Below are 22,561 nucleotides of genomic sequence, written 5' to 3' on the forward strand. Positions count from 1 at the left end.
TTATTCTCTTCTCATTTCCTATGATTCTTGTTCTATTTCTTTATGTGACCTGAATATATTTAAAGGATTATATTGATTTTTGTATAGCTATTTTTTAGTGTTGGGGATAACGTTATTGTACTAGTTACTTTGGAATTATAATATACGTGTGTGACGGTGGTTTGTTGGCCTACTTTCCACTTTTGGAAAGAACTTCTTTTTGTTGGGTGGTGATTTTATTTACCATTTGCTTTCAAAGAATTTCAATGAATTTGAATATCTTAAAACCACTATTTTCCCAATGAAGCCTGTCAACCAGGTAAAGTAGAGCACGGGTCAAGTCAGCACTCATGGAAAAAAAATTAGAAGTGTTAGTGGTGCAAATGAATAGAGGTGGCTCAGATCAGTCATCTAAGTTCCCACATGGCTCCACAGGACACTTTTCAAGCTCCTAAAAAGAAACAGGTTGGACCAACATGAGCAGCATGCTATCTGGACCTTGTGGAGATCATGAATGGTATGAGGACTTTTCACACATGGAAACGTACACAGAACATACATTGTTTGGCTTCTTTGTGACCAACACCTAGTAAGAATAGGTATTTAATCAATGTATTGGTAGTAGGCAAAGAACATAAACTATCAAAACGTTTTATTTGAAACAACAAAGAAAATATTCTTACCTGTTCTGAGGGCATTTCACCAAATAATGTCTCACTGTGAAAGGAAAAAGAATAATTGTTGGTAAATATAGGCTAGTTTGACACTACCTGAAAGTCAGGGATGCAAATCTTGCTCAGGTATTGAGGCGGCACCAACCAACTCTCAAGACTTCTGAACTACAAGATTTTTTTGGGGGGGGAGGGATCCTGGCAAAGATGTCAGAAGGCACCCCACTGATTTGATATTATTTCAGTTATGGACTGTACCACATATGAAGCCACATGCCCAGCCAACATAATATTCATCTTTGGCCAAGACAAATTGAGTTGCATTCTACCCTAAAGAGTCCTGAAGTGGTGAGGTCCCCCAATGTGTGAGCACCACCTGAGTCATGAGACCAGCCTTTGGAACCATATGGGACAGGCTATCTCTCCTTAGAGTCTGCTCATTGTAAAACAGACTTGCATTCTCTGATTAATACTCTTTATGGTCTCAAAAGAGCTTCTTAATCAGATGTGGTGGTTCAAAACTTGGAGGGCTGAGGCAGTGGGATCTCAAGAGCAAGACTAGCTTTGGGCTTTATATTGTGACTCTGTTTCAAACAAACATTAAACAATAAGAATAGATCCTTAAGAAAACAGTCTTGGAACAAGGTATCTTTCCACAATGGTTCTCCTTGAGGCAAAGTTCTATCTATAGTTGAAAAATTAGAATACATGAACACCTAATCCTAATTAGAATGTATCTAATCTAAGACTTGAAGTTAAGGTCACCTCAGCAGAGGAGAGCTAAAACAGCCAGGGAAATCTTGAGTTTTGTCCTAAATGTTTATATAGCCACTTCCAGCGAATCCCACCTTCTTGCATCTGTTCACACCTACGTATGACACCTCCTACCTCATGCTAACTAGACTTTGGCCACAGGACTTCCTCGTATCCAAGAAACACTAGCCAATGTGCCACAAGCAGAGGCATAAAAAGAGCTATGTTAGGCTTGTGACAGGCGACTCCTCTGCTGTCAATTATTCTGTGGGCCCCCTGGAAGACAAGTCCCCACAGAGAAGGCAGTAAGCATTGTGTCTGAGGTCCCAGAACAACCAGCCTCAACTGATCCACCATCTGACTGCAGCTGCATGACTAGCTGACTCTAGCTGAGAGCAGCAGCAGAATTGCTCTGCTGAGCTCAGTCCCAACTGCTGACCTGTGGACAGTGAGCAGATAAAACAGTTGCTTTGTGTGCTTGTGGTTTGGGTTATCTGTCACACAGTCACCCAGTGCAAAGTCAGGATTGTCAGCATTGGAAAGCTAAAAGGACATATAAACAAGCTCTATGCTAATATCTAAACCCTTTATTCATTCTACTTGTTGAATACCTACTGTGGGCTAGATAGTCTATGGATAAAACAGTAGCAACCATAATATATACGAAACAGTTCATATTTATGACAGTATTGTAAACTTCATATGGGTCAATAGACTTTAGTATTTGGTATGTATATCCTAGGGTGTTCTTAGAACAGGTTACAGGAATCAATTTCTGGGTTCTCTTGCAATGTGCCTGTGATCTGACTGTTGTGGATAGCCCTGGTGTTGCTTGTATTTTGATACTAATTCTGCTTTCCCAGGAGGGGCTGCAGACAAGGAGTGAATCACAGGTAACTTCTTGTGAACCATCCATTAATGAATAAAGGAATCAATCACTGGGTGAGTAGGCAGGACTTCCAGGTTGGAGGAGAGAAGAGAGGAGGCAGGCTAGGGATAGGAGCTTTTGGACTGGGATAGCAAGAGGACAAGATGTAGCTACTAGTGTCTTCCAGTATAGATGGCGAATCTGACAGGAGAGATAAGGAGTCTCAAGTGGACAGAAAGGAGGAAGTGTTGCGGATAGCCCTGGTGTTGCTTGTATTTTGATGCTAATTCCACTTTCCCAGGAGGGAATGCAGTTAAGGAGTGAATCCTGTACTCAAGTGACTTCTTGTGAACCTGGAGATGAGAACAGGTTTGCTATTGCCCGTCAGTGCATTGCCAGCCAGCCCGCTGGTGCTGTGTCAACAACAGTGTGGGTTCAATTTTAATATTTCCCGCAACATCTGACTATATATATGCCTTTCCTTCTCTGATAGCATGATTTTCTTCTAAAACCACCTTTTGTACTTCACAGAGCCAAGGCATGCTATCTACCCATCAAGTCTACCATAGAGACTTGATTTAGGGAGCAGCACACGGGAGCTGACATGATGCATTAGTGTCCACTGAGACTTCCAATGGCTCACGGCTTAAGAGGTAAAAGTCGTGAGGATAAAATTCCAACATTTTGCTTCCAATAAGGATTGGATAATGACCTAATTCAGATGTCAAATGGCAACATATTCAACCACATCTTTGATGATAGATCATTATTTAACTCTTAACATATATAATTCAAAAGTTGTGCATGGTATTGGATAATATATGAAAACTCTATCTGTTCCTGCCTTCTTTTGTATTGAAGATGAAATTCCCAAGCTCACATTTATTAACAAAACAGAAACGGGGTTGATGGGGAACGATAAGCAAAGTCTGCGTTCTCCTCTTCTCATCTATATGTAAAGATATATAGTGTAAAAGCAAAAGTCTATATCAATAGACCTACACTTCCGAAAAAATTTACTTTATGCTTATTAATTATTTAATCTAAATAAATGATCTCTCTGGGTTATTGTTCATTCTATAGTAATCTTTCAAAATGCTGTTAATTGTGACATCTTGAAGATTTGATGTTATAACTCTATTTTAACACCTAGACACAGAGACAGGGGAATGGAAAAGTAACGGACTTGAATTTGTGTGCACGTACACATGCATGCAGGTAAGCACAATTGTCGCTCGATGCAGCAGCTGTGTGAAGTTAGGATAAAATTCTGTGGGAAAAGTGGATGAAGAGAACGGAGAAGGAGAGGACAGAATGACATTCCTAACAGCGGAGGCTGCCCCTCCCCCCACCTCATGATATGCTTACAATAACTGGGGATGGTGATCAAACCGCAGAATACAAAAGGGCGTGACGAAGTCATATCGTTTTAAGGTATCTAGTTCTGCAGTGCTCTGGAAAGTGCCTCCTTTGAAACAATTTGCATATGTAATGAAAACATTGACGTGTCAACAACACAGAAAATAAAAGACCAAGGTTACAGGGAAAAAGTATTTTAAGAATTATACACACACACACAAAAAAACAAATGTTCAAAGCCCACAACTCTGTCCTCCAATTAAAACTTTCCAATAACCTTTTAAAAACATTGTTCCTATGTGGCAATGAAAGCCACTAAAGCACAGAAAGGGTAGTGTACTCACCCATAACCACACAGCAGGTGTTAGGGACTAAACTGTGTTCTCCAAAGATCCTATGTTAAAAATCCAATTCCAAGCACTTTGCAATGAGACTGTAATTCGATATAGGATCTTAGAAAAGGTTTAGTTAAAATGAGGACATTAGGGTGTGTTCTAACACAACAGATCTGATTTCTGTATAACAAGGGGACCAGGTCACAGATGCAAACAGAAAACCATATGAACCAGAAGGAGAGATGCCATACACAAGACAAAGAGGGAAACCACAGTAGAAACCAACTGTGATGTTACAGCACCTCCATCTCAACCTCCAGGTCCTGTGACAGTGAGGCCAAGCAAGTTTGTCCTGCGCTACAGCAACCCAAGCACAAGAGATTCAGGGTCACACTGGCAGAGTGACCTGATTCAGAGCCCTCCATGTGTACTCTATACCATTCTTGGAGAAACTGAGAGTTGCTGTTACCTACACATAGACGTTGGGTCTCCCAGAACTTATGGCCTGTACATTGTGCTGCAGGGGAAGCTGGCAGAGCAGGCTGAGACCTAACAGAATACCAGGAGCTTCCCTATGTTTGTCAAGGTGCAGTCCAGGTTCATGGAAAGGAACAAGGTAGATGGAGACCAGAAATAAAGAGACAGGCGAGAAGCTGAAGACCATCCTCAGAGTCGTGGACTGGATATGAAGAGCCACCAGCCTGGTGGGACATGCCAGTAATATGTTTTGGCAGATGACTGTGAGGTTTGTGCTGAGTGAATCCAGGGCCAACATTCCCACTGAGGGAGAGGGACCACCCAGGCCTACAGGTAACTCTGCACACTGTAAGCTTCTGAGAAACGGATGCTCTCTGATCATTAGGTATTAGAGCATGCCAATCACAGCTGAGTGGCCCCAGCTTAACCTGGACTCTGTAGAGGCAGAGCCCACACAGCAATGCTTCAAGAATGTGTGAGAGGCTGCCCAGTGAGTCAGGGACATTCTAATTATGGTGCTAACTCTTGGAGTTAGGAGTCCAGATGGAGAAGAAGTCCATCAGGATGACTGATAGAAAAGCCCTCCATCACTGCCTCCTAGCACCCAGTGTGTAGCATTGGTCCTCAGAGATAAAATCACAAGACACATGGTCTTGTTCTGGGTCATCTCTGAAGGTTCTCGAAGGAAGGTCACTCTTTCACACCCCTCTTGATGACAGACTCCAGCCCTAGACTCTTGCTGCCGCCCACCCTCATCCTCAGTCTCAGCTAGATCCTCATCGCTCAAAGCCATCACCCAGGCCTCAGAAAGTATGTCAGGCCTGAAGGCTGCAACTTCCCCAGACGGGCCCATCACTGTTACTGCTTCTACTGGGACTGGGAAGACAGGCTGAAGAAAGCACACTCCCACCTCAGCAGCTCCACTGCAGTGCCAGAGTCCAGAGTATGGCTGAGCTCTCTCTGTCTCTCTGTTTCTCTCTGTCTCTCTGTCTCTGTTTCTATCTCTAACACACACACACACACACACACACACACAACTCCCATTGTAGTCTCCCAGGACTTTCTGAGCCACTTGTTAAGCCTGTGGATGTTTTCACTCAGGTCAAAAGAGCTCCCCTCTCACTGCAGCAGTCCCAAAGTGGGATCTCCATAGTAGCCAGGATCCTGTTTGCAGAGAGCTTTCTCTACCCACTCAAGTCCCCAGGTGATGGAGCCCCACAGCCTGGGGAAACACTACCTGACTTCTAGGCTCAGGCCACAGCCCTGCCTGCATTTCCTAGGAGTCATGGCAGAAGTGCACCCCCTTTGTACACAACACTGTCTATTTACTATGTAGAAGCCAAGAGTTCCTGCCTCCAGGAAGCAGACCTGCCCAGATAATCCCTCCAGGCCGGCACAGCCACTAGGATGGTATCACTCACTTCTGTCACACAGGGGATGCAGAAGTTTGGTACGAGGAACCACTTAACAGCCACATTTAGCCAATGAAAAGCACCATATATAATGTTCCCCATCTGCTGTATTCTGTCCCATGTGGCTGTGACACCATACTAGGCTTCACAGCTTCTTCTGGGCTCCTGTCTCCTTTGCTTCTGAGATGTCATGAGATGAAGTGTTCTGCTCAGGGCATGCTTTCTGATGGGCGGTTCTGCCTCCCTGAGGGCCAAAATGATGGGGGAGGAGGGAAGTGATCAGAAACTGAAAGCTCTGAATCTGTGAGTCAAAAAACCTGTTCCTCCTTTAAGCTGATTTTGTCTGGGGTCTTTTCACATTCATAAAAGGCTGACTAACAGGATGCCTCTTCCACCCACACCCAGGACTTCCAGGGTCTTGAAAAGTAGGAGGGATACCCTCACTGCTTTAGAGTCTGAAGATTTGGGGGGCTCAAAAATAATTTCTGTGCAGTTTCTGAAGACTTTCTTTGTAGATAAAAAGAACTTGAATCTATGTTCCAAGTCAAGGACTATTTCAAGAAACCTACTAGAAGACTCACAAGACTCACAAAGGCAAAATGGCCTCTTTTTTCACCATTCTTAGTAGTACTGTGAAGAACCAACAGGACCCAGCATAGCCAGTGGAGTTTTCTGCTCCAGGACAAAGGATGAAGTTGACCTTGGGGATGCCAGGTGTCTCTGACTCCAGGCTGCTGAGCCCTTTGACCTCCTTAGGTCATCCCTCTGTTTTCTGTCACCCCAGCCACCCACTATGTCCTTTGTAGTCTCTTCATCCACCTCGTGTGGCTGTGAGTGGGACACAGTGTCTTGCTCCCTCTTCCCTGCACTTGTGGAAGAAAAGCCCATAAGCTCTTTGATTTTTCCTTACAGGGATGCAGCCGGGGGAAGGATAGGTTGTAATGAACCTTGGATTGTCCAGTCCACTCTCTGGTCTTAGAAGACAGACTGTAAGTGAGAAGGAACCAGAGCTCACATCGAAGAGAATACATGGTAAGAAAAAGCCACCCCTGCTCCTGCCTGGTCCCAAAGTGCCTAAGAGACTATACTTTTGGAAGCTCAGGCACAGAAGGCTGAGGGATCATTGGGTCAGCTTCCTGGGCCAGCAAGACCAGATGTGCTCCTGAAAAGCAGTAGCCTTGAAAACCAGTGTCCTGAGAAACCACCAGAACTCAGGGCTCAGTCCTGGACCCCAGGACTGGTATTCTCCAAGGTGACTCAGCTAAAGAGACCCTGGGATAAGGTCCTGATCGCTGCAGGCACTAAAATGAAGCAAGACAGTGGTTTGTGCTAGGAAGCAGAATGGAGTATGCTTGTGCTGGGCTGGAACACATGGGTACAATTAGCTTTGCTCATAGCCCAGCAGGGTGTCCTGGAAACAGCAGCGATGGCTGGGGCAGAACAGCAGCCAAGAAAGCTGGCCTACTGCCCTTGGATTTAGAAGAGCCAATGCTATTGCAGCGTCCTCAGGAGTGGATCAGCTACTCTGAGGTCCTCTGTCTAAATGTTGCTGCAGGAACCAAAAAGCACCGTTAGGTAGGAACAGCCTACAAACCTCAGTGCTCTGTGACCCCTACAGGAGGGGCTGCCTTCCTCAAACATGCATGCAAAAAGTCCAAGCAACACACTTGGAAGGGAAAACCTAAACACCAACAGGCTCTCAGTAGGACCCCTAGTAAGAATTGGACCCTCTTCAAACCAAGCACTATACTCAGCCCTTTATTTACAGTTTTAGTGTAGTTGCGACGATGTAAATTTGTTATAATTCAATGCATGAGATGTGAGACCATTATAAAACAAAACAAAACAAGTGCTTTAGAATTACAGAATCATTTGTACGCATGTGGTATGGCCCACAGATGCTCAATGGTTCTCAATGAGAGGGTCCTGGCCAGGTGGTTGTTATGGAAACAGCTCAGCACTCCAGACCCACCAGAGTGTCAGTTATTCCCCAGCCACCTGTGGTAACTGGACTGTACCCTTTCCTCCTCCCCAAGCTTCTGGTCCTGCAGTGGGAGAGACAAGTACTCTGGGACCAATCACCATTGCTCTGCTTTCCCTTCCTCTCCATCAGGAAATGAAGACTCATGGGATTAGTATCCCAGAGAGCACTTGGACAGAAGCAGAGCCACACAAGGATTTGGACCCCGCTGGACTTGTCCACCAGTTTCTAAAACCTCGATATCCTTGAGCTCAGGGCACAGAGCATCAACACTGGAAACACTCTGCTCAATGGCTTTAGTATTCAAGGGGAATCAAACAACCAGGGAGGATTTGGATTTCTCAGGGGTAACTCTGGTGCTGATGAGGACTCTCCCTGGCAGGCAGAGGACAGGGATGCTAGACGAGTGGTAATAACACAATCCACAAATGATTTGTTCCCATTCAATGACCCTCTGGAATTTACACTGAGGAGGAAAGAATCCATTCATAAGAACCTAGGACTCAAGCTCACTGAATTTAAACATAGGGACTCCAAGTGTGGTTTTGTTCCATTTTGATCTACAGTGGATGTTACAAGGACATGCAAAACAAGAGTGCGTAATTTGTTTTGTAATTTCCTGAAAACTCCTAAGTTGGGGCTTATGAGCAGCCTTACTCCCAGATCTTAAAGTCTCTCTTAACCCATCCATGCTCGCTTCTGTCACATGTATGCCAATTGCTGACCCTGATTTTAAAGTCTCTCTGAATCTGGCCATGCTCGATTCTGTCACATGTATGTCAATTGCTGACCCTTATATAGCTGTGACCAAAACAGCTGGAAGAACACTTGAAAGGGGGGATGGAGTTCCTGGCTCCCAGTCTGCAGAGGGTTCAGCCCATTGACACTCGGCCTCATGTGCTCAGGCGGAACACCACCAAAGGAGCAGCAACTGCCTGAGACTGCTCCTTAGTTCTTGGTGGACACAAAGCAGAGAACAAACAAGGACAGGGCCACTGACAAGGAAATCCAAAGAACCTGACCCTGGTGATCAACTTCCTCCAGCTATGTGCCACCTCCTGAAGTTCCTAGGCCCTCCCAAAGTAGTTCCATCAGTTTGGAATCCAGACTCAAACACAGGAACCTATGGTGAGGATATCCTATGCTCAAATCATAGCACTATGTCTTCATACACATCCTATGTAGCCCTTGAGAGTCACCTATAAAGGCTCACTGCCCTCTCTGAAACTCAGACATATCAAAAGATGTACTCCAGAACCACAGGAGCTGGGTGAGTCTGCTTGGGAAGAATCTCAGCAATAATCTCCATGGAAAGTTGGAGGAAAGTCCCTTCACAAAGGTCACCCTCGGATGTCTGTGGATTTTCTAGAATACAGCTAGAGCCCTCTCCTCTGTCACTGCCTAGTCTAGGGCTATTATCATGTGCACTGTCTCATGGGAGCTGTGTGGGCTACATAAGATGTGGAGAAGTAGAACCATATGCCTAGTCTATGGCAGGTGCTCAGACAATGCTCTTGACAGCTGGGTAGGGCTTCAGATGTGGAGCACAAGTGGTCACCCTGCAGCCCATCCTGGCAGGGGAGGGTGATGAGCCAGTTATAAGCTCCATTCCTTAAGGTCTCTCTGTGAGGTCTGGAGGAAGATATCAGTGTGTCCTGTCTGCCCTTCTTGGCATTTCTTTGATTCCAGGGTCCTGCCTCAAATTCCACAGAGTCTACAGCTCAAGTCTTCCCAAACCCTGGTAGAGCTGCCCTTAGCACACACCCAGCCTAGTGATTGCTCACACTGGTGCCTTCTAAGCTCTAACAGCTGGGAGCAGAGCAGCTGGAAAGCAAATCTATTTGTTCATCATTTGTGGCGCATCCGTCATGAGCCAAATTCCAAGGGGGATCTGTCACATGCATGGCCTCTGCCTCACACAGAGTTCTCTGGAAAAGAGGCAAAGGGCCAACACCCATGGGCAACATTTGCCACAAGCTCAGAGAAGCAGCTGAGGACTGTGAACTAGGGAAATGCTGGGATATCGTAATGGGGTGGCAGATGCCATGGGGGAAGGTACTCAAGGGCAGCACAGTGAAATGCAAGGCCGGAGGGAAGCATTCAGGCTCTAGTGGAGAGAAATCTGGCCTGTAGCCCTGGCTCCATTTCCAGGGCTGCTTGTGCTATTCTCTGCTCCCTGTCAACTGCACCCAACCCCTGGAAGCTGCTGATGGCACCTTTGTCTTCCATACTTGCTGGCTTTGGTTTGACTTCAAAGGGAAGAAGCATCCAGGGACTGCAGTGCTGGAGGAGGGAGGCAATGCATGCAGGATCTTTGAGCCAGCCCTCATGTTGTACCAGCTGAACATTGGGTGAATTGCTTCTGGACCACCTATCCTACAACAGTTCTGTAGTATTTTATTTTATTTTATTTTATTTTATTTTATTTTATTTTATTTTATTTTATGTGTGATTGTTTTAGCTGCGTGTATGTTCATATGCCCATGTTCATACCCAGTGCTGGAAGAGGCCCTGAGGGTGTGTCAGATTCCCCAGGACTAGAGTTAATGATGGTTGTGAACTATCATGTTGGTGATGAAAACCGAACCCAGGTCCTCTGGAAGAGCAGTCAGTGCTCTTAACCTCTGAATCCAATGGCAACAGCAGCACATACAGCTCCCAGAACCTTTCCTCCTCACCCCTTGAGCAACAATTTCCCATAGGTACCAGTTACTGGATGCACAGCCTCCCTTCCTAGTTTTCTCGGTCTTGCCCACATCTCTGGGGAGGGTCTGTCCCCTTTGTAGCTGTCATTCAGTTTCCCAGTTTAAAGGTCCCTGTGAACATGAACAGAAGCTAACTCTTCCCTTATCCACACCCTCAAGCCTACAGTGACAGTGACTCACAGGTCACCATAAATGTTCTCAGGGGTTTGAGTGTCTCCACTTTCCCAGCTCTCAGATGGGTGCACTATTGTTCCCCAAGTTTCAGAGAAGAAGAAGAAGAAGAAGAAGAAGAAGAAGAAGGAGGAGGAGGAGGAGGAGGAGGAGGAGGAGGAGGAGGAGGAGGAGGAGGAGGAGGAGGAGGAGGACAGAGGTGAGATCCCTGGCTGCTCAGTGAGATGTCCTTGAAACTGGGCTCAGTTTGCCTCCATTATTTCTGAGAGTAACTGTGTCCTCTCTCCACTACTTTTGAAGATTCTGGGGGATGGTGTGCATGAGGAATACTCAGAGGGGGATTTAAAGAAAGAGAAGCTCAAGCAAGCCCCGAAGAGTCAGCCAACACCCTGGAAGAAGTTTTGCTGAGCCATCTTTGGAGAACAGAATAGAGGCTGACAGCTGGGCAGATTCTTAGAACTGCTAGACTTGGGAAACTGAGCTCTATAAGAGATAAGGGCAGTCGTTAGAGTCAGCAGCGTTCGTGGGGAGATAGGAGTCATAGACTGCAATGTCTGAGAAAGAACGCACAAGGAGAGGGGACTGAGGACAGCCTCCAGGGATTCAGGGACTCTGGCAAGAAAGGAGTAGGCACTTGTCAGGAAAAGAACAGAGAGGGACATCCCAGGTCCCACCTGCCTGCCAAGAAGGTATTTGCAGAACTTTAGTTCAGAACTTTAGCCTCCAAACTCACTCTTTGAACCCAAATGCAAAGCAAAGCTGCTCCAGCCACACCCTGCTCAGGATGAACACCATGATCATGGGTAAGAAACCCAAAGCCCCAAGAGGGAAGATGCGTGAGAAAAGGGAATTTAGCTGGTGTGACGGTGATCAATTTATTTCAGCAACGCCTATAAGAAGCAAGTCTCCTCATTCCCTTTGCTTTCTAGCTCCAGGTAAACAACTGCTGACCCGGAATGCCTTCCCACCAAGGTGATACTTTGCCCAGTCTTCCGCCTGTGTGTGGGTGGGTGGCTTCCCATTCCAGACATGACCTTATCTGTTTGCTTACCTCTTGATTTCCTCTTGTGAAACATGGACTGACAGGCAATGACCAGAGTGAAGAGCAGAACGCTGACGATCCCCACGCAGCACACAAGAACAGCATACACATAGAGATCTGAAAGGCACATTGTTATAAATGTTATAAATGAACCACTAAAAGAACTTCAAATGTAAAAGTGCACCAGAGGAAAACCTTCAGATCTAGTCTAAGAGGCAGAGTGCCTGGACTTGTCATCAGAGGCATCCTCCCTATGGGTAAACCTTGAGGGCTAGGGCTACAGCTCAGAGGCTGGTTACCCAACCAGCATACATGTTCAGTCATTAGAGAAGGTAAATTTGATTCGCTGTAAGTGAAAACTCTTACTCTGTGAACAGCTGCACGAAGAAGGCAAAGAGTCACACTGGAGTATGGGAGGAAGCATTTACAACTAGATCTCCAAACAGGGAGTTGTATCTAGAATATGTTAAGAACTCTCAAAAACTCAGCTGTAAATGGTAAAAAGCCAAGAATCCTACCTGAAAAGTGGGTAAAGCATGCAGAGACATTTCACCAGACAGTATGCATAGTGGAGAGTACGTACAGAAGTGCAGTCAGCTTGCTTACTCATGAAAGATTTGTAAAAGGAAGCCAGAGTGAGACGGTCCACATATCATTCAGAAGGCCGATGAGGGTGCAGCTAAATGAGGTGACTCCAACTGGGCTAGTAGCTATTGAAAATGGATGAGCTATTTTGGAAAACTTTTAAGAAATGAAAATACTCAATTCTTTTTTTCAATGTGTGTGTGTGTGTGTGTGTGTGTGTGTGTGTGTGTGTGTGTGTGTGTGTACAAGTGCTTGTAGAAGTTAGATAAGGACATCTGATGCCCTAGGGTTGGAGGTGGTTGTGAGCCATCCAATGTGGGTGGTAGGAACTAAACTCTGGTTCTTCGAAATGGGACCAAGAACCCTTAACCACTGAGCCATCTCTCTCCAGCCCAAGAAATAATTGTTAAAATCATCTACCACTGGCTAATTACTGTTTCTACATGATTTCCTCATAACAAAAAAATTCTAGCATGAGCATTCATAAATGTAAATCTTAGTTCATCTCACATATTACGTTCTCAAGATTTGAGCTTCTGGCAGAACCTCTGAGTCAACAGGAATACTACCTGCCCAGGGTCCTCAGGCTGCCTGGTGTAGACTCCATGCCTGGAGTCAGTAAGTTCTTTCATGTTCTTAGAGTAGCCCAACATTTTTGTCTAAGCTAGACTGAGTAGATTCCTGATCCTGGCTATTTAGAATTTTGAACTAAAAATGAAGTGTAATTGTTTCTCTGTGTCTCCAGTTTCCACATCCACAAATGGAATCAATCATGGATCAAAACTATTATTTTAAAAAACAAACAAACAAACAAACAAACAAACAAAGAACACTGGAGTCTAGAGAAATGGTTCGGTGACTAAAAGGACTCATTGCTCCAAGCACAGAGGCTCTGGGGGCAATGCAGACGCACCAGTGGGCGCCACCCACCCATCTGCATGTGGGTCTTCATGCAGGAATGAGAGTGGATGTGCTCTCCTCTGCCCTTCGAGCCTTAGGATCCTTAAAATGTGTCACTTCCCAAGAAGAGAAAAGCTGCACATCCATTTTCCCTCCACCATGCAGCAATCGAGACTGAGAAGTCCTCATTGTGTCTCCCATGCCAACCATTTCTTTTGCTACATAAAGGACAGCAAAACAGTGACCCTGCCACTGACCCCAGTTTTCTCTATAGACAAAGGCTAACCGAAGGCCAGTCTCACAAAATCGGAAGCCTCCGGGGTCACCTTTTCACAGTGACAGTGCAGGCAAGTTGCACTGTGTTCTAGACACTGTTCTCAGGCTGGCCTGATGTCACCTTATCTTCACATCTGATCTATTTATAAAAGATGGCCCAAAAAGTTTCAAAACTCAAGCCTAACCAAATAACACTGTCTGAAGAATGGAATTAAACCTTTAGACACAAACTCAACAAAACTTCTTCACTTAGCCAAATCCAAACCCAGCTTTTAAATACCACATGGGAAGGAAACTGGGGCTTAATGATAGAGTGCTCGTAGCATGCATGAAGCCCTAGGTTAATTCTACAGCACCCAAAATGAATGAATGAATGAATGAATGAATGAATGAATGATCGCATAGGACTGAGGATTTAGCTTCATAGTAAAGTACAAGCACAGCCTATGTAAGGCACTGGACTTCATTCTGTCCAAATAAATAATAAAATGAATGAATGAATAAATGCAAAGTAAATGAATATACAAATAATAAACATTATCTATACCCACACACTTAACAGCAATAGAAAACATCACGCTCTAGTCCCTAAATCTGTTTGTGATTTTGTTTTTTGCCACTGAACTCCTAAAGACACCACTGCCATTTTTAAACAGGCTGAAAAAAAAAATCCAGGTCTCCCCAAAGCAGATGGTGAGGCCAGCAGGCTTCAGTGGCTGTGCACACCACAGGGAGGCCAACACGGGGTGACAATGTTACTGTGCCAATCAACTTCTGCCCATCCTCCCAGACTGCCAGCTGAACCAGGCAGGACAAAAGTACCTGTTGCCTGGCAACTCAACCAAGTAATCAGAGCTGCTTTGAAATTGGGTGACTCTAGCATTCCTTTGCACAACCAACCTCCCCTTCTCCCCCCTCCACCACAACACACACCACAACAGCAGTCAAGAAAGCCAGGGTCAGTGTTCTACGTTTCCAGTTCAATGGCAAGAGCCTGGGGAATAGCTGTTCCGGCAATAAAACTCTGTGTACTTCTACTATTTTTTAATGCAGTCTGTAATACCATCTTGCTCAGGGCAAAATACCTGAGTGATGGCCCTGAGGGATTTTAACTCACTCCAATATCTCATCAAGAGCCCTGACAATCAATGCTTGTTTTGTTGGGCAGGCACACAGCCAGGCCTAGCTAAGCCCCAGGAGGATGGATATCTGTCTACAACCCACACTGAAGCTCTTCCAATCAGGAACAAAAGGGCAAAAGGCCTGAGATCCTGTGCCAAAGAGTTTCATCTACACCCTTGACCTTGCCAGAGCTGTGGTGGGCTAAAAACGCAGAACGCAAGGACATTGCTGCTGCTGCTGCTACTGCCAATAGCGTGACCACCACCACCAATTCCTTCAGCACAGGGAAAGAAGTCATAAAGACAGCTACCCTGGGGCCTTCAGGATGCATAGTGAGACTGCCAACTTCCAGTCTTTGACAGGACTTGATTGTCTCTATTGAGAAGAAAGTCCATGCTGGGCCAGATTGCACTTGTCCTTAAGTTGGGATATAGCTTAGACTCAACATCTGTGGACTTATAAAATGTTGCCAATTATACAGTGTCTTAGAGATTCAACTCACTGCAGAGTGTGTCAAGACTGACTGCTACAGTCCTTCCAAATGTGTGAGGTCTCTTTTATTGTACTATTGCAGTTTTAAAATATGGAATGTGGTCTTTCTATCACTCCCAACAAAATCACCTCACATTCCTGAGAGCATGATGCTTAATGTGATAGTAAATATCACAGAGGTAGAGCCAAGGCTCCCTCTGGCATGTTCTTCAGTGAGCTTCTTAGAGAATCCTGCAGACATTTTTACCATTCCACGCCAGCATAGCGCCAAAGCTCAAGACAGCATTGGAGACATAAGGTAAAACTCAGACAGGTTGCCTCAATTTTACTCAATTGCAAGGAGAAGAGAAAACCTTGTTCCTTTTTCCCACAACTTCTCCCTATGGGGAAGAGAGCCACTTTCATCTCTGCCCAAGAGGAAGCCAAATGAGAGACAGAGGGAGAGGGAACCAGGGACTGCTTTGCTTGGAGAAAGTCATAAGATAAAGTAAATGGCGACTATGAAATGTAGAAGAAAGCTCCAAAATACAAAGAGATGCATTATTGGATAAAATGTGATTTGAAAAGAAAAAACTACTTACAACTATTAAACTAAACAGTAAGTCCTGGCAAACTGAGTGGTTACATCAAAGTGCATAGTTAGCCAATTCACATTCACAATTAGAATGGAACATCAATTCGTGTTCACAATTAGAATGGAATTTGTCAAAGAGATATGGTGCCTTTTTAACATGCTACTGGAATAGTAGCTTTGAATCCCTAGGCTTTCCCTGTAAGACCAATTCCTCCTCCTGCTCCTCCTGCTCCTCCTGTTCCTGCTCCTGTTCCTCCTCCTCCTCCTCCTCTTCCTCTTCCTCCTCCTCCTCCTCCTCTTCCTCCTCCTCTTCCTCCTCCTCCTCCTCTTCCTCCTCCTCCTCCTTCCCCCTCTCTCTCCCTCTCTCCCCTCCCATCACACAGCAGGTAGTGAGACAAGGCACTCACCTCTTCTTAGGTCCTTTGACCAGCACATTCATCATCAATCAACCCAAAGACTTCACAAGATGGGAGCCTTCCCAAGGTCCTGCTTTGCTTCCTTGACATCAATGACTCTGCCTGAGAACTTAGAGTGCATGATGTCATTGGTCACTCTCCTCACTTACGTTGCAATGACCATTTTTCTACTATCCTTTCTTTGAGGCAAAGACCCATAACCTCCTTTGGCATCTGGGGGCCAAGTCTTCTGATGTGGGGACTATCTTGTGCATTGTCTCTAGCCTTATGCTGCTAGTGGAATGTCCACATTTGAGGCAACCAAAACTGTTCCCTGAAACCAGCAAATGTCCTCTACAGTGGCAGAAGTAGCCCCACTGTTCAGAACTCCACTCCAAAACTTATACTTGAAGGGATGCCAGAAGTTTTTGTCATACAAAGTGTCTTAGAGATTCAAATCATACTACAGAGTGTGTCAAGACTGGATGTACAATCCTTCCAAATTCATGAAGTGCCACCTCAGAGTTCAGCCTGCATTTAAGACAAGCTTTAGGGAGTGACTGCCGCTGAGAACTGTCTTTCTGGCCATGGATTCTAACCTGCTGCAAGCTGGAGTCAAATGGGGAGGTATGCATAAGTTTCCACCTAAGTCAGAATCTCCCTGGAAGGTCAAGCATCCCTGCTTTTAAAGCTCCCTGAGTGGTTCTAACATGAGATGAAGATAACTTGCTTATAGCTTTCAAACTCCTTAGGACCTCAGACTTTGAAAGCAACCAAAAATTAAAGTCAGCTTCAGTGGCTGTATTCTTTAATTTCACATCCCTGGGAAGTCTCTCCTCAGTATCAACCAGAAGAAGTACGGGACAGATAAAATGAGGAAGAAGTAGAATTAGGCAGAATAAGACTTTCACCCCCATCTGCTCCACTGTGAAGGATACCACTAGTCATTTACATTTCACTCCTGCAAAGATCAGCCCAGGAGATAACTTGATGCTATAAAAATACTAAGAGACTCAAATCCTTTATCTTTTTCCATTCCTCTCTTTCTGTCTAGAAATCAAGAAGCCAGACTTACCTTCAAAAAATGCCCAAGTCACCTTCTTTTTCTCAAATGATGAATCTTCAGCAGCCTTGAGGGAGATCACTGTAAGCACAAAGATACAGGATAACATGACACACAGCAGCCCACAGCCCTGACCCACAATGTAACCCCAAATGTATGGTACTGATGTCACTTAAATTTATAATGTCCACATTGACAAAACTGCCTTAAGTCTTCACAGCCCAGATACCAAGGAGAGAAATGCAATGGCTTCCACCACAAGGGAAGAAACCTGGGCCCCAGGACAGGCAAAGAAAGCTGTCTGTGTTTAAAAGCCAGTACATGGCAAAGCCAAAGTACAGTCTAATGAAAGTCCCGTCTGCCCCACATACTTTCAAATATAAAAAGTTTATTGATGGGGACCAAAACCAAACAACCACTTCCTTTGTGATTTTACTATCATCCTTGGTCCAGTGCTGAGTATTTATTCCTAGACAGAAGTACCTGGAGTCCTGAATTGGTTAGAACTGGCCCTGAACCCACTCTGTATGCAAGACACTCTTAAAGTCAGCAGGCTCCTACTTTTGAGATTACTTCATCTTCTTTTACTTGGTGGTTGGTCAAAGGATTTACTCTGCTTTCAGAAGAACAAATGGAGTTACAGTGTGTAAAACCTTGACTATCACTCTAGGGAAGTAAACAGACAACAACAAAACACATACACCAGGGATTGAGCTGATTGTTCAACAGAACTTTCCGTGTTCACAGAAATGTTCCAGGTAAGTGGTGTCTGGGTCATCAACTATTGGCTACATGTGACTATTGAACACTTAAAATGTGGATAGTCTGACCAAGATAGCCTGTCTTTAACCCCAGAACTCAGGAGGCAGAGGCAGATATATCTCTGTGAGTTTGAAGTCAGCCTGGTCTACACAGCTAGTTCTAGGACAGCCAGGGTTACACAGAGAAACCCTGCCTTGAAAAACAAACAAATGAACAAACGAAATATACAATTGAATTAAACTTGAGTAATTTAGATTTAAATTGCCAAATTGTGATCTGTGGCTACCAACTGAAGAAATCTAGACAAGAGAATCGAAGACCTGACTTTTAGAAAGGCAGGTCTAATGCAGAAGAAATCGACACAGGAGGCAAGATATGAGACAGAGATGGGATGCACATTCATTTCACTCTATTGTGCCTCCTAAATGTGTCTGAATTATTGTTGCTATAGATATCAATTCTTAATTTTCTATCCTTTTGTCTTTGGGATCTTTATTGGATATTAGCTTTTGAAGTGTCTTCCAGACAGCTGATCTTCTCTTCCTGTGTGTCTAACTTGTCAAAAAGCCTCTTTATTTTTTCTTTTCTTTTATGGTATCTTTCAGCTCAGGATTATCTGTCTAACTCTTCTTAATACACCCCGGTTCTCTAATGAATCCTCTAGCTTCTCACCTAATTTCTTAACCAAGCTAATGATCAATGTTAACAGCTGTGTCTGACAACTTCCATAGCAAATATGACCCACAGACTTGTTCTTCCCATCTTGTTTTGATTCTGACATTGTATCAGTGTGACTGTGAATTTTTCCAGAGTGAATGTCAGACATTGTTAGGAAGATCACAAAGTCTCTAGAGAAGTCTTCCATTTCCTGAGAACAAGATGGAGATTAATGTTCACCTTATCCATTTAGGGTCCAAACTGGTTAACAACTATATATTTTTATTCTGGCTGTTTCTTGCTTTAGGTTTAGTTAGTCCCTTGGGATTCTGTAGCAGGAAGCTTAGATTGTTTGTCACAGTCCACCCAGGTTTCATACCACATTCAGGAACACCTCAAACTCATTTGCCATCAAAACATCCTGGCTGTCACTTTCTCCGTCGCTCCTGTGGAGCAGTTGCAGATGAACTTCCAGAGGCTTACATGTCTGATGACTAGACTCCTTTACTGTTCATCTCTGCAATCTTCCGCGCTATCTAAGAACAAGTATGAGAGCCGATGTATACAAGTTCATAAGTAGCTTTGTTTGTGACTGAAGAAATGATTCAGTGGTTAAGAGCACTGGCTGCTCTTCCAGAGGAACAAGGCTTAATTTCCAGCACCCATGTGTAGGTACACAACATTTTAGAACTCCAGTTTCAGGGGATCGAACACCCTCTTCCTTATGGCCTGTGTGGAAATCAGCCACACACATGGCACACAGACATAACTTACAGGCAGAAATACTCACGTACATAAAATTAAAATTAAGAAAGCAAGTGTACAATTGGGGAACTCACAGAGATGCTGTTCACAAGGTAGAAATTCGGGGATTTCTCTTCCCTCTCCTAAAGGAAACTCTTTTCCTGAAAGTTGGCAAGTAGTGTATGTGTGTGAGCTTGAGCATTGTGTGTTTTCGTGCATGCATGTACGTGTGTGTGTGTGTGTGTGTGTGTGTGTGCATGCGTGTGTGTGACAGAAAGCATCCTGGCACTCCAGCAATGAGCTCTCATTGCATACATACATGCTCTTTAGTGTGTGTGTTTATGTATGAGTGTGAAATATATTATCAAAACTCAACTTCCCCTTCCTGCTCAATATTTCTTAATCCAGAACTCCTGTATTCTACTGACAGAGCAATCAAGTACCCAGAACTTAAAATAATAAGCATGTGGTTCTTGCGGGCTGTGGTGGGGCATGAAGGAGCTGGTGCACTTTAGGTGAGGCAGTCATGTTGGAAAGGTGGGGAGCAGATTGGAGTGGAGGAAAGAAGCTGTATGGAGGAATATACAGGGGAGACTTGAGCTTGAGGTTCAAGGTCCAAAGGAGTCCAATGTGCTATCTACTCTGCAAGTTATCCATGTACTTTGTCCCCTTAAACCATCCACCCATTTCCTGGACTACCCTGTATAGTTTCACAACCTTAATCTTCATCTACCAAGTCTAGGAAAGGGTGCTCCAAAATCCTGAAGAAGGCAGCACAGAGTGGGTGTTAAACACCCTTGAGTAGCTTAGCTTTAGGAGGTGAAGCATGGCTCTCATGGTCCAGAGACCACCACTCCAGTGTGGTCCAGGAGTTAGCAGCATCATTATTACCGAGCAATTTGTCACAAGTGCAGAGCCACAGTCCCTATTCCAGCTCTACAGCCCCAGAGTCACCTGAGAGCCTAGTGAGTCAGGTGTAAAACGTGAAGCAGGAGCTGAAGAAGGCAGTACAATCAATAAAATACCTGCTGTGCAAGGATGGGACCCGAATTTGGATCTCCAGTACCTCTGTGAGTTCTGGGAGGACTTAGTGCTATTACCCTGCTATCTGGAAATAGTAATAAACTGTCCCTGACCAAATTCTCATCTTTACACCCAGAGACTGACGCATCTCTCAGCCCTCTTCAGAAAAGCTTTTGTGGGTGGTACATGATGATCAATACAGAGATCTGCAACTGGTCACACAGAGAAAAAGAGACTGTGCTGTGCTCAGTTCTCTATGGGACATCTATAGCATATCCCTTCCCCAATGGCTCAGGAGTTACTATAGAAGAGGAAAGAGATACCTGTGGCAGAACAGCATTTTTCAGACAGGAAAGGACCATTGTGCGTGTGTGCACAAGACCGATACAGGATCAAGCCAGCTAAAATCCTAGGATGGGTTGGGTTTCACAAAGACAGAGTCTCAGCTCTATCTGAGAGGCTACTGGCAATTGATGGCTGCTGTGGGAGGGAGAGCCGGTTTTCTTCGGGGAGGTGGCCTTAAGAGGCTACCCACGCTCCAGTAGATGGTCCCACATCCATAGACCTCTAGACAACACTAAACACTCAGTTCAAGAAAAGTCTACGTGAAGTTGGCATAGAAGGTGGTGATGGGGACATACAGAAGAAATGGAGGGGAGGGTATGGGGAAGTTGGTTTGATCAAAATATTATAACCATTTGTTAAATTCTCAAAAAAATTAAAAGTGGGTGGGGAAAACGTCTGGGCATAGCAAAGCATGTGTGTAACCCTAGTGATGGGGTTTTGGGGACATGGAGTCTTAGGTGAAAATGAAGCTCATTGGCCAGCTGAATCAAAAATGTTCAGTTGCAGTGACAGATTGTGTCAAAAACTAAAGGTGGAAAGCAATCAAGAAAAGACATCATCATGGACCTGTCCTCTCATGCATATGTGAACACTCACAAACAAGACATCCATCATGTATATGCATATGTGCACACACACAGGAACAAGTACAAATTCATAAACATATACACACAATATTTTAAAAAGGAAGCAAAGGGTGTGGTGAGACCGTGTACATTAGCTTGAAGTGCTCAACTGCCACCTGCTGGGTGTGGGAACCCAGGCAAGCCACTGACGTGCCTGTTGTCGTAGTTTTTAAGTACCAGTGGCATGGTAGGGGAGGGCTCCATGGGTTAGAATGTACAGAGTGCTTCCAACCATGACCCTCATGTCCAAACGTGTCTGAGAAGTCATCAACACCTCTATTCACAGGCAGTCTGCCCCTTAAGAGCATAATTATTGCTTTTATTAACTGATATGATTCCTATCCATGCCTAGAGGGAATCTCTGCTTCAGAGTCCTTTACATAGAGTGATGACCAGTTGTCCAAATGGCCAAAATGAAAGGAAGGGTTCTCCATTCCTGTGACTAGCCCTTGAACTGGAATAGGTTGCCATGGCCATTAGCTAAAGCAGGTGCCCAACAATTACTTCCATACATCTTCCCAAGGAAAGAACCCATGGTTCTGATTTAATCCAAGTTCAAGTCCTTCTGCCTCATGCATGCCAACCATTAACCAAGTCCAGTTCCACTTAGAACAACATGGCGACCCATCCCAAGAAATCTCATAAATGGGGATTTCCAAACTGTGGGGACTCTCACCTGCTTTACTAGTCCAGACAATTTATGGGAAAGAGCAGCCATTATTGCTTGGCACTGGAAGATTAGCAACACTTATCTGCTCCCACAAGAAAGAAAAACTGCACAGGGTCCCTGCCAGGGCTTCAGGAATTTCTCAAAGTTCTGCTGTAACTATCTTATTTCAGCTGCTAATCCTGTGCTATCTCAAGTGAATTTGACACAATGTCAAGCTATGTGTCTGAGAACACAGACTGTAAGGAAACCTGGATGTCTGATGTGGCCTGTCCACAGCAAGGGCTTTGTAGTGGGCCAGCCATGGCTCTGTTCCCTGCAATGATGCACCTCCCCCTGTGGCACGTGTACAAGGCTGATATAAACTGACCTTGGCCAATCTGTCTTATAAGCACAGAGTGAAAGAGGCCTCTCTGGGGAGGACAAGGTGAAAGAGAATACCAATACTTCTAGAAAGCATTTAGCTGGAGGCTGGCTATAGCTTGGTCAGGGGTCAAGTATGTCTCAGTATGTGTGAAGCCCTGGGTTTGATTTCTACCACCAAAAAACACAGGGACCAAAAGAAAACATGACACAT

The 22,561-nt window shown here is 44.8% G+C and overlaps 1 protein-coding gene across 1 annotated transcript in view; it reads right to left on the bottom strand.

Annotated features, from left to right (window-relative positions):
• Positions 1-22,561, bottom strand: part of Vstm4 (V-set and transmembrane domain containing 4) — an 83,308-nt gene that overhangs the window by 37,200 nt on the left and 23,547 nt on the right. Inside the window, exons 3-5 of the mRNA XM_028789115.1 lie at positions 17,173-17,241; positions 11,763-11,870; positions 663-696 (exon numbers count right to left, since the gene is read on the bottom strand). Of these exons, the coding sequence (XP_028644948.1) occupies positions 663-696; positions 11,763-11,870; positions 17,173-17,241 (211 nt within the window). The remainder of the gene's footprint in view (positions 1-662; positions 697-11,762; positions 11,871-17,172; positions 17,242-22,561) is intronic.

The sequence above is a fragment of the Grammomys surdaster genome, unplaced genomic scaffold, assembly GCF_004785775.1.
Source record: "Grammomys surdaster isolate TR1022 unplaced genomic scaffold, NIH_TR_1.0 125789, whole genome shotgun sequence".
Taxonomy (NCBI): Eukaryota; Metazoa; Chordata; class Mammalia; order Rodentia; family Muridae; genus Grammomys; species Grammomys surdaster.